The sequence below is a fragment of the Berghia stephanieae genome, chromosome 8, assembly GCF_034508935.2.
Source record: "Berghia stephanieae isolate SIO BIC M18660-M18661 chromosome 8, UCSD_Bste_1.3, whole genome shotgun sequence".
NCBI classification, from domain to species: Eukaryota; Metazoa; Mollusca; class Gastropoda; order Nudibranchia; family Aeolidiidae; genus Berghia; species Berghia stephanieae.
In genome coordinates this window covers 35,153,978-35,166,687 of record NC_088367.1, presented here as the reverse complement: position 1 = coordinate 35,166,687, position 12,710 = coordinate 35,153,978, and the positions used below count along the sequence as shown (strand labels likewise).

Genomic DNA, 12,710 nt, shown 5'->3' with positions numbered 1-12,710 from the left:
TTAATAAAGGAAATGTCGTTTTTATGTATTTTGTCACAATCAATGCCTATGATTCTATTGACTTGGTTTTTGATACATTTGATTAATTTGGGGTTTGTACTTCCATTTACAACTACCGTATCTGGCGGGCAACAGATCCTGTAGCTTTTTGAATGTGAAAATGGATAATTGTAAAGCAGTGCCACGCTGCAAACGTTCTAATTTCATCCGGATACTTATGATTGACCGTGAAACTGGAGAAGATAGCGTGGTTTACTTCTGTGGCTTCTCCAAGTTTTGTTATAAAATAAAATAGGTTTGTTCAGCCAAATGCTCAATTGTTCAGGCTTAGAAATAGTCACATAATCGTGGAATAAATGGACGCACAAAAGGGTAACAACCTCAATAGCTTGCGTTATGCGTTGGAACGTCAACCGCATTCTCCCTAAAAGTTTAGCGAAAAATTAAAGAGTGTTTCATGTTTCATGCGCCAGCGCTTCGTTTCGTGACACCGAAACACTTCCCAGCTTCCGCATTGACTCAAAGCGTTATAGGCAACTGTCAACAATTTGATTTCTATCCCACCTGTGCAACTCAGGTACAATATCTATATCATAGTTTCTTGCCCCCCCCAAAAAAAATTTTGGCTGGTTGATATATATGGCTTAATGTGTTTTATATTAATTTTCACTATGATAAAGGGTTTAAAATGTACCTTTGAAAAGCGTGCATTCCTACCGCACCTGTCTGCTTATTATCCCACCATCAGTCACCAGGTGTAACTTCCTTGTTTCTCAATTAAACATCACATTTTGCTGAGTATCACGAAAATTGGAGTATACGTTGGTATTCTTGGGTGACTATATTTCTTGTATTGGAAATAGAAATACAATTTCGATCTTAGTTAAATGAAAAAAGATAAAGACCACACTTTCCCTACCCGGCGTCTGATACTGGGAGTGATTACGAAGATCTGATGACAGTGATAGTATTCTTTTTATTGAGACTGAGATGGAGAATGGCGTCTCAGAAGATTCATTGCAGTGCGCTTAATGTTGTTTATTATTGTCATGAAGGTTGGGGGATATGTTGACAAACATCGGTGCACTTTAACTGTAATTGAATTCCTGGTCGACCCTGCAACGTCCATCCCCATGATGATGATAATGATATCATTTATTTTAAAAGTGCGCTATGTTGCCATTTTACCTAAAGCAGTTTAAGAACACAAAGATGTTGATATTTTTAAAAGGTCTTGGTTTAGATTTAGAATAGAAAAATGCAGTTCATTTATAATTGGACTCTTATGAAAAACATGAAATAATCATTTGGCCCGCGCTCCCATTTGTTAAAGTCCATTTGTCTTTATGCATAAAAAATGACACTATTCTCAAAATTTGCCCAGAAAAGAATGTTTTTGAGATTGGGGATTTTATTGGGAAGGGGGGGGGGGGGGGGGGGGGCATTTTTTTTTTTTTTTGTTTGGGGGTTTTTTCATGATATCACTCATGTTTTATTGCTGTCATTTTATGTCGCTAAGAAATTAACAGTCAATCATTTTCCTTTCTTTTTTAATCTCTTTTATTTAAAAAAATTTTTTTAACTCGTATGGATATTTGTTGTTTTATTGGTTTTTAACAAATGTTTTTTACCTTTGTAATTAAAGTGTTGTTTTTTAAAAACAACTTTAGTATCAGGTTATCATAGTATCATTAACTATATTAACTTTGTGAATATGAAAGCATTAATAATGAAGTGACTTTTTGACGTGCAACATCGACAGTAACACTCAGACTAACTGAGTCAATCAGTTATATGAAGCAGATGAACACTGGCCATCATTGTAGCCCGAGTCACATCACAGTTTTATATATAATGTATAGAGTTCTTGGTGACAATGATCAAGTCTGAAATTTTAGCAGGTAGATATGGGAAAAATAATGACTTGAATATTATTCAGTTTTGTCATTAAAAGCTTAATGATATTTTTCTATTTCTTCAGACTAAGACAAAGATGGATTTCTTGAAGATTCTTCTTCACGTATTTAATATTATATTCACAGTAAGTTCACAAGTTATAATCAGAAAAATCTTAAAGAGTTTATGTTTGGAAAACAAGGAGGGTGGAAGTGAAAATGGTTTACTTCTTGTTTGCATGACGTGACATTTACTGAGTATCCAGTCTGGGATCAAGACTCACTTCAACTTTCATTATGTGTTCATTATATCGTCACTGGTTACCAGTTCTATCAATTAGTTCTATTACAAGACACTTGTTTTCAATAACTTTATGTGATAACAAAGACATAGAAAAACTTTTTTTTTTACATATATTGCAATTCAAATGTTTCAAAATATATGAATATTGAATTATTATTATTAATAACATTACAGTCAAAATTTTGAGTCTTGTGCAGAATTCATTGCAGTTGTAAGGTACACGTGAAGTCAGCACTCATGGCCTGCCTAAAAGGATTTACGACTTACAGATAAGTAATGGAAACTGGTCAAAGGAATTCATTAAAAATTTCTTGGAAAAACATTTTTTTTTTTAATGGAGAGGGAGAATGAAAAACCAAATAATAAAAAACACACATCCCTATAACAGTATGATACCAGTGTTTTCTTAAGTGGAAGATTTGTTTACTCAAATAACAATAATAACAGAGTGAAGTTACTATATTTTTGTTAAATAGCAAAGTCACAATCTTAGTACCAGGACGACTGTTACCCAATAAGTTCTACTTGGGATGAAAGAATGGTACATTATATTTTAACACCATGGGCTCAAACTAGTATTAATCTTGTAGAATGATAGACCTTAAACAACTAACATGATAAAAACGTGCATGATATCCCATTAGTTACTTTTTGAAACCATTTATTAGATTACTATTTTAAAATTCCTGTCAGTTATGCAAAACATGATATATGGATTTGTCAATAAAAGAGTAAACATGAAGTAAATTTCTTTAACAAAAGAAAAAAAGAGAGAATAGTTAAGATGATCAGGGAAAATGCAAGTCAAAGCTAGTATGAGGAAACCTCTTCATCTTTAATTATGGAAAACTCTTTTCCTATTTTCTTTAAATGATATTGCGGTCTGAATTTTTAAATAGAATACGCTTCAAAATAACTTGAAATGGGAAAGAGGAAGAAGAACACAAATATTCAACACCTTATGTTCTGTTTTAAAAGCAAGGAACATACATTAAATAGTTTGTTATATCAGCAAAGTAAAGATGCCAGGACCTCCAACCCTTATTTTTGTTTTACAACAACTTAATGATTTGTATCAGTGAAGTAGCACCGCATCATGTTTGTTGATATAACAGTTTGAATTTTGTTTTTTTCAGGTTTTTTCAAAATATGTTTTTAAATGCCCTGCATTCTAGTTCTGGGATGAAATGTGACTCATCGTCTTTAAACAGTATTATGTCAGGATGAACCTGATGCCAAATACTCCAAAATAAAATCCCAATTTTGAGTTTAACTCATACAATTTGAATTTAATTTAGTGTCTTCTTTGGAGGATTGAATGTTGTTTCTTAAATTATTTTTTTAAAACGAATTTCTGAATTGACCATTTTGGCATTGATATAAAATTCAATTTTCCCAATTAGTTCATACGGACATGATACCAAATCTATGCTGTGGGTAATAGTGTCAAATGGTGGTCGTATAGCAGCAAGTCTCTGGATGGTGCTTCAATTCATTACCCTTCCTTGTTTGTATTTCAGCTGGCTGGGTTAGTGATGATGTCCATTGGAATATGGACAGCTGTGGACAAGATTTACATCTCATCCATCGTCGGTGACACATTGTTTAGCTCAGCATCATACTTGGCCATTGTGGTGGGCATTATCACTGTATTTTTCAGCATCATGGGAATTTACGCTACAGCCAAGGAACATCTAAATTTATTGTTTGTAGTAAGTTGTCTTAGATTTCAATTTGAATATAAGGTGTACTCAGTTGTTTTTACTATAGACAGGTACTGGAATTAATGGTGTTGAGATGGAACTGGAATGTGATACAGAGTTATCTCTGATTCTGACTCAGTATGTTACTAAACATCTCTATGCTTTATTATGTTGAGGTGCATCCCATCATGCGAAAAATTAAACTCAAGTTCAACGCTATAAAAATACATCCCATGGATACATCTCTTATTCTTCATCCTTACTAATGTTCTGCTTTTCGTGATACTATGTGAACTTAGAACAAGATATGTGTGTGACTGTTGTGGTGATTTTGTAGTTGAATGAATGAACTTGTGTGATACCAAATAAACTATTGTAAAGCACCTCTGAGCACTATTTGTGGATATTGGTGCTATATCAAATAAAATAATTATGATAATAATATTACCCAAAAAAATTTTCTTGGTATATCTGTGGGTGTGTATGTGTTTGTTTTTAGTTAAGGCTTCTCTTTTAACAGTAAAAGTAAAGTTGCATGCTAAACTTATTGTTACTGACACCTATCTTTTTCCTTTAGTTTTTCGGATGTCTCTGTTTGGCAGCCATATTGATGTTAGTTGGTGGCATTATAGCTGTTGTCTTCAAAAGCGAGGTGAGTGTCTTGAAATCATTCACAGATTGTTTTTTAGTAATGTTTGTCTTGGGGTTTGTTTTTTTTGTTTGTTATGTAATTAATTTAATCAATACATTTATACACTGCTCATGTTCGACTTGAATTGAGATATCTTGAAAGAAATTATACATTAGGAGTGAGATGGCTGAGTGGAAAGGCATTGTAATGACACTTAGAGGACACAGGTTTCAACTCTTTCGTCTTATCTTATTTTTTCCATGTGCAATAAATTTAGTCCTATTGCTTACTTTGCAATGCTGCACTGTGGCTAATGGTGAATTCCTGGGTTATCTCTGTCTTTTATTGAAGGTTGACATTAAAGACAAATTTCTTCTAGGGACAGATGATAAAAGAAAATAGTCCTTCAGGGCCTGTAACGGTCTTGGATAGGACACTAGTCTATCTCAAAGTACTCTCTGGCAGATCTAAAAGCCCCAGCAACTCAACGTCTGCTGAGTGGACAGGGAGGTCGGAAAAAAAATATCGACTTCATCTGGGATTGATCTCGCATATGAAGTGAGTACTCAACTAATTGATGAAAGGTGAAATTTTTTTGTTTGTGTTTTTTTTTTTTTTTTTAAATTTTGTTTTGAATAATTTGTTTGATTGTAATCAATGATTTGTCGCCCTACAGATAGAAGGGACAATGGTTGGGGAAATGAGAAAGACACTGATTGAGGGTTATGGCCAGGATGCTGATGTTACAGATGCATGGGACAGAGTTCAGAGTGATGTAAGTAATATTATTATGATACCGCCATAGTCAAGATAAATATCTTAAAAAGTGTGTATGAAACAGTACCGACAATGCATGAAAAAAATATACAAGGAGAATAAACACCATCCCAAAAAAAAATCTTTCTCGACTGGGGATCGAATCTCAGACCTCCTGATTACCATTCAGCGTGCTACAATTACACCACAGAAGACTGATTTTTGGGGATGGTTTTTTTTTTCATGTATTTTTTATTCTTACGTTGTTTCATACACACTTTTTCAGATCTTTATCTTACACCAGTGCCTGCTCCCTAATTTCTCAATTTGATATCCCCTTGGTCAAGAGAAACAATTATTTCTCTTGACTCCTTACTTATGGGGAAACCATATCATTTTTTGTAAATTAAATTAGAATTGGTGTGTTACAATTATTCACATTACTACTACTACTACTACTACTACTACTACTACTACTACTACTACTACTACTACTACTACTACTATTACTACTACCACTACTACTACTACCACTACAACTAATACTACTACTACTGATACTACTACTAGTACAGTCCACTCCGGATAATCGCAACACCTTGGGATCAGCGAAAATGTTGCGACTAACCGAAGTTGCAATTAACCGAAGTTGAGTTTCCTGTCCACTATAGCAACATTTTACACTAATATGGTAAACTCCAACCAGTTGTTGTAAACATTGTTCTTGCTCCACTACAGACTGAGCAATTTGATGGAAATAAAAACTATATGGCAGCCCTGTATTGACTTTGTCAAGCAAGAGCAGCTTTGATGCAAGTCGATATCTTTTTCAGATTTCACTCTTTTGTTCTCAATATTTGTAAGAGTCAAAGAGATTAGTCATCATGAGGGACAGTAAGCTCTCACCAAACTCATTGGTCACAATGCACAGTTGTCAATCCCAAAACAAAGGATATTTCCCAGTCTCTCTTTACAACTGGCATTGTTTACCTGTTGTCAAGACTATGCCCACCCCCCTCGCCTCCTATTTAATGGCCGCAGATGACATCACAAACCCATGCCCATACTTCAAAGTCTCACCCTCTTTTGTCTGTAATAGAGTGGTGACACACTACTAAAGTGCATTAAATCCCTCTCACTCTCGATTCTTCAACCTGTCACAATTTCATCCATAATAAAATTTAATCATATTTTGTTTGCTTGATTTATTGAATTTGCCTCTTTTTGAGGGTGAAAATTTGTTGCGATTAATCGAAGTTTGTTGCAATTAACCAGTGACTTTTATCTTCTACTACTATTACTATTACTACTTCTATTACTACCACTACTACTATTATTACTACTACTACTACTTCTACTACTTCTACTACTACTACTACTACTACTACTACTACTACTACTACTACTGAGGCCATGTGGTCTAGTGGTATGACACTCTTTTGGGTTGGAAGGTCCTGGGTTTGAGCCTCACTCGGCGCATAGTTAAGTCCTTGGAAAAGGCCCTTTGATAATAATGATAATATATACTTTATTCTTTTTAAAAAATGGTTATTCGTTTACAGACGTGGCATGCATAAAATTGTATAAACACAAAGTTGAGAATCTATGGCGACAATGTATACATATATATATATGCAAATGTACAAACATGTAAAAATATACAACCAAGAACCAATGGCAACACCTTATATATTAATTTAATAAACTCAGGTGTAAAATGGGTACCTGGCCACTAACAGCATTGTCTTTGTCGGAACAAATTGTAATATTGCCTAACAGGCGTCATACATCATTCTACTTGTTACGTTTTGCTGTTGGTCAGGGACCCTTTGTAAAGTGCTTTGAGCATGTTTAATGGATATTGCGCCATGTAAAAGCTATGGTTCAAGTTTTACTGCTACTACTATGTACTTCTATTACTACTACTACTACTACTACTACTACTACTACTACTACTACTACTACTACTACTACTACTACCACTACTACTACTACTACTATTATTATTATTATTACCACTACACCTACCAATACTACTGGTACTACTGCTACTACTATTATTACTACTACTGCAACTACTACTTCTTCTTCTACCACTACTACTACTACTACTACTACTACTACTACTACTACTACTACTACTACTACTACTACTACTACTTATACTACTACTACTACTAATACTACTACTACTGTCGTTATGTATGTAATACTGGTACTCCTGTCAAGAGTATTCAAATTTTTGCCATCAAACTGTATTCTCTTTTATTTGTCTGTTTTGAGAATTTTAAATATTTAAATATATTTTTTCCCCTCTCATGTAATCAAACCAGATGAGGTGTTGTGCTATCAGTGAGACATTGGTTGAAGGGGGTTCATCAGACTATTCTGGTCCTTATGTAGATGGGACAATACCAGATGCAAATGAATTGCAGTACCAAGACTCATGGCCCATTTATAAAAGAACAGATTGGTTTAACCGGCAAAAAAGTCAGTATTTTTAATTAATTTGTCTCTTGGGGTAACAAGGGATACAAGAACCTTGGTTCCTATGTCTTGTTAAGGGGTAGAGGATTGAGGGGGGGGGGGGGGGGGTGACAGATATAATTGCTTTTGGAAGAACATTGATCATGGTGAAAGTTGGAACTGCATTATATGAATATGCGTATGTGTGATGGCTGGCAAAACTAAACAGAGGCTGGAAATATTTGAATCCTGGATATTGGTGTATTAATATCTATTTTGTTATTGACACTCCAATCTTCACCATTCCTATCGCAAGTATGTAGGCAGAGTCTCCTATCCTTCCACTTTTCCACCTTTTCTGCTTAAATGGTCTACATTCCACTATTCCTCATTCAAGGCAAAAATTATGCGTTTCATTAGAGGGAATTTTTTAAAAATCATATCAGTAAAAATTGTTTAAAAAGTGTGAATTGTGGTCTATTTCGTCATCCTCTATGGTCAATCACTTTGTGTGTGTCTGATTAGTCAAATTTTATGCAGTTGATGTCAGATAATATTATATTTAGGGATGGTCGATGACCAAGGTATTATTATGTTGACTCCAACATGTGGGATAAGACCGAGGTATTATTATATATGGGCTCCAATTGGTAGTATTATTGAGTTAAGCCAGCTACTACTACTATCCCTATTTAATTTTGGCATTGTGTATTTGTGTGTTTGACAGGGTGTGTGTTGGGGTGGAGTAGGGGGTCCTGTCAAGGCTAAATCCATCCATTCAATGCTTTGATTTGAGATTGCCAGGGCCTTTGTCCTCTCTTATTATTTGATTCCCTTTTTAGTCTCTAATCAACCTGTAAATTTTACACATTTTATAAAGCATTATTGGAGTACTTTCGGATTGTCTTACATTATCTGATGCAAAGCATGTCATAGTCAATTACAGTAAGTTGATTATGCTTTTTGGTCTCAAATTCCACTTTTTTTCTGATTCTTATTTGGGGGAAGGAGCCTGTCTGTAAGGATTGTTGATTTTTATACCAAATCACTACAAATTAACAAATTTACAAACCATTAAATGGGCAAAATTAGAAGATCTCAATGAAAAATACCACAAAATATAAATGAGCTCTGGACCCTTTTTTAATGAAACCAAACAATAGATAATATAAGATTCTTACAACTTGCGCAATGTAATTCCAGACATGTACCCAATCGCTGCATGATCCCGCTCCTGCAAGTAATACTCGCATGAAACGATTTTTCATTTTTTAAAAATATAATCCTAGTAAAATTTAACTTTTCATAAAATCTAACGTTACAAATTATTATTCTAAACTTGATATAATTATGCATTACTATATAAAGGGAGGGTAGAATAATGGTGCTTTTTTTCATTTTATTGTTTATTGTTTGCTGGGATAGGCATTGAATCAGAAACGTTAATGTTGTGTATTGTTTTTCGTCAAAGCTTTCTAATTTTACCCATAATTTGTACTTTAACTATCGCATACTTTAGGCATCATCCTACTATTCTTAAATTTTACAAACGATCATGACTAAATCTTGAAATCTCAGCTTAGCAGTTTGTCAGCTGTCAGTGAACAGCTTCTGTCATTGACAAAGTTGAAACAATTTAACATTTGTTATTCTTTCTTTTTCAGTCCTCAGTCAATTGATTCTTCTTTTTTTTTTTTTTGTTCAATCATTCAACTTCCACGTCCATCTTTCATAGATTTACCTAAAGATAGCAAGAAATATGTGCCCAAGTCTTGTTGTGTGTATGACTCTGGTGAATACAAAAGTCTAACATATTGTCAGAACTTTGCCAGCGGCCCTCCCACTACGTACCAGAATATGTGGACCAACAATCATCTGTATTATGATGTAAGTAGTCAATCTTGTAGTCTGTGTTCTTAATAAAGCAGTTGACAGTCTTAGCAGCAGAACTGCCCCTTTTGCAGAATTAATCATTATGACCTATGTAGGTGTTAGACATTTAGACATGAAAGGCAATATGGAAACATTTAATGTTATATTTATAAATTCAACCTCAATGCAACAGAAACATGAGCAACTTCTGGCACATCATGGCTTAGCAGGACTATTGAGATGGAAATGAACGGAGATTGTTCTTGTGCAACCTTTTGTACATAGTTTATTTTGGGGTCTTTGTTTTATGTTACTTTTTATTTTTGTTTTCTTTCAAGGGTTGTTACAACAAAGCAAAGACCAAGATGTTGGACCATGCTGACATCCTGGTGGCTCTTGGATTTGTCTTTGCCTTCATTATGGTATGTCCTTCTAGCAGGATATTATTTGCATGGAATGTCAGACATTAGCAAAAAGTGTATTCAAAGTGTTCAGAAATGGATGAATGAAAACACTGAAACTGTGTTGTATGTGGAGAACAAAACGTGGAAAAGTGAATCAGATTGTAGCTGGTAGATGCTTTCATTCAAATTGTTGACAAATAAAAAACATGAGAGAAATTCTTCGACTCTTGAGCAAAAGATTAATATTTGATTTAATCTCTCTTTTTCCAATTGAGAAAGATTGCTTTCATTCAGCAGTTCATATCTGAAGATGCGACCAAGCAGTCCATTGTGTCCTGCATGCTACCATTACTAGATTATATTGTAATGCTCTGTTATTTGGTGTTTTGTAGCATAATCTGAAACGTATGCAGGCTGTCCAGAACAGCACTGCCAGACTAACATTCATAGGCGCAGATGTGATTCTGCCAGACTTCTGCTTCAGGAACTGCACTGGCTCCGTTTTAAGAAAAGTATTAAATTAAAACAAAAGACATGAGCATTTATATAGTGCAATATCCACGAAATTTGTTTAAAGCGCATTGCAGAGGATCCCTTAGCCAACAGCAACACCTGGAAGGTGATACCCCATTTTTTTTCCAACAGGGACAAACATTTTAACAGCCTGGTACTCTTTTTACACCTATTTCAAAGACTCAACTATGCCCTTCTCAGAGCAATGCTCACTCTCAGAACCTTCCAATCCACGGGCGAGTGTTATACTGCAACACCACTTAGCCACACAATAAAGCTTGTTGGACAGCCCACCGCTTAATGGAGACGAAATTTGACAATGGCCGTGAGATAGCTTTTTCATTGTCTCCAAATTAAAACAATGGCTCATAGAATGCAAATTTGTCTTATGGTACAGTCAGCCAAATGTATGGTCGTACCTTTCATCACAGAGGTGTTAACAGTAGACTTTAGCTGTATCCCCAGTAGGTGTCTATCACGACTGCCAATCAGGTGTGTCATCAAACTGTGTGTCATAGTCATCACAGAGATGTGAAAAATAGAATTTACCCGTCTTCCTTGCCAGTGTCATCGACTGCCATTGTTACGCACATGGTCATGGGTCAATGACCAATGGTGCGATGGGTAAGGAGTGATAGCTTCGTTTGTTCAAGGCTGTCACCCCCAAATGGTTTGTTTGTACAATGAGACAAATGGGTAGACAGATCATTCTTAATCCATTGATTACTTATGCAACTGTTATGAGTGGCATATTCGTTAATTATTTTGTGCAAGTTAGATTCTGTCTCTCATCGTTAGATCAAATTAGTAATAAAGTGGCTGGTGAAGTAACCCAAATTAGACGTCAAACAAGTCTCCCTGATTACTATATGCACTATGATAAATCTGAAAAAATTGCCCAATTTTATGTCTGCAGCTTTATTGGGACGCCGCTTAATTGTCAGGAACCAAGCCATCCCAATAAACCGGCTTGGACTGTATTATTATTATTATTATGGTTATTATTTGTAACCCGAGGGACTCAATGGATATTTTTTTAAGCTTTCAGTCAGTATCATTTTATAAATGGCTAAATTCTTTTTTTCAAAATATTTCTCATCCCACAGATTGGTGGCATTGTAGTGACCTTTTTTGTGATACGGCGTATCTACAATGAGAAGGAAGGTGATGCCAAGAGAAGGCGAGAACCTGATAATCTGTAAAGCTGTTTGGGGGAATAGTTGTAGTTTATACTTATGGTAAATTGCCATAAGAGTAGAAGCATTTAATTTTTAGGTGTTTTTATTTAAAGGTCTATTGTTTCTGCTCTGAACAAAAATGCAGAGTTTATGGAAAAAATAGATAATATAAGTGTGTGCAGATTGTACATCTGTATTTTTTTTTAATATATTTTTTCAAGCTTATTAATCATTGCATAAATATCATCAGTAATATTGCTACTATAATTTTTGTTGATGTTATCATTTTTATGTTTATTATTAATAATAATAACAATAAAATTCTAATACCAGATATTTTTTTCTCCCTTAAATGAAGTGTCGCCATGTTTACATGACTTGCTTATGTGATTTTCTTGCCCCATTCTCTACTTTTAAAAAGTTTTATAAAAATCTCAGTCAATCATTGTATTTTGTTTAGATTTGTTTTGTTTGTTTTTTAAATAGGAAAATCAAAATACTCCATAATAACCATAGAGTTGTTAATTCTCATTTTATCGCAGGATTTTTCAATCAAAATGATCCAGAATAACACTGTATTTATTTGTAGTATATTCCATTACAAATTTTCAGAACACCAAAAACCATGATACCAACGGTTCTTTGTGATAATACTAATAGTGTACATTTGTATAGAACCAACATCTCATGCAACATGAGGCATTTTCCAAAAATAAATTTAAGAAAAAAATGAAAAAAATTATATGTATATATATATATATATATATATATATATATATATATATATATATATATATATATATATATATGTATATATATATCATTAGACAATTATCATAGCTATTAGATTTAGATGGAGTCATGTTCCAATATTTAAAATGCAATTAACATTGAAATACATGCAATGTTATAAATATATATCCAAAAAATATTTTAAAATATAAAAACAAAAAAATTATTATAATTTTTGCACGTGTGGTCTCTCCAC

The 12,710-nt window shown here is 34.0% G+C and overlaps 1 protein-coding gene across 1 annotated transcript; it reads left to right on the top strand.

Annotated features, from left to right (window-relative positions):
* The first annotated feature begins 498 nt into the window (after positions 1-498).
* On the top strand, positions 499-12,461 carry LOC144978571 (CD151 antigen-like). The gene is made up of 9 exons (XM_078924805.1): positions 499-577; positions 1,982-2,041; positions 3,720-3,911; positions 4,480-4,554; positions 5,210-5,308; positions 7,623-7,779; positions 9,491-9,642; positions 9,966-10,049; positions 11,651-12,461. Exons 2-9 carry the CDS (start codon positions 1,994-1,996, stop codon positions 11,744-11,746), a joined length of 903 nt encoding a protein of 300 aa, XP_078780931.1. The 5' UTR covers positions 499-577; positions 1,982-1,993; the 3' UTR covers positions 11,747-12,461.
* Positions 12,462-12,710: the final 249 nt, after the last annotated feature.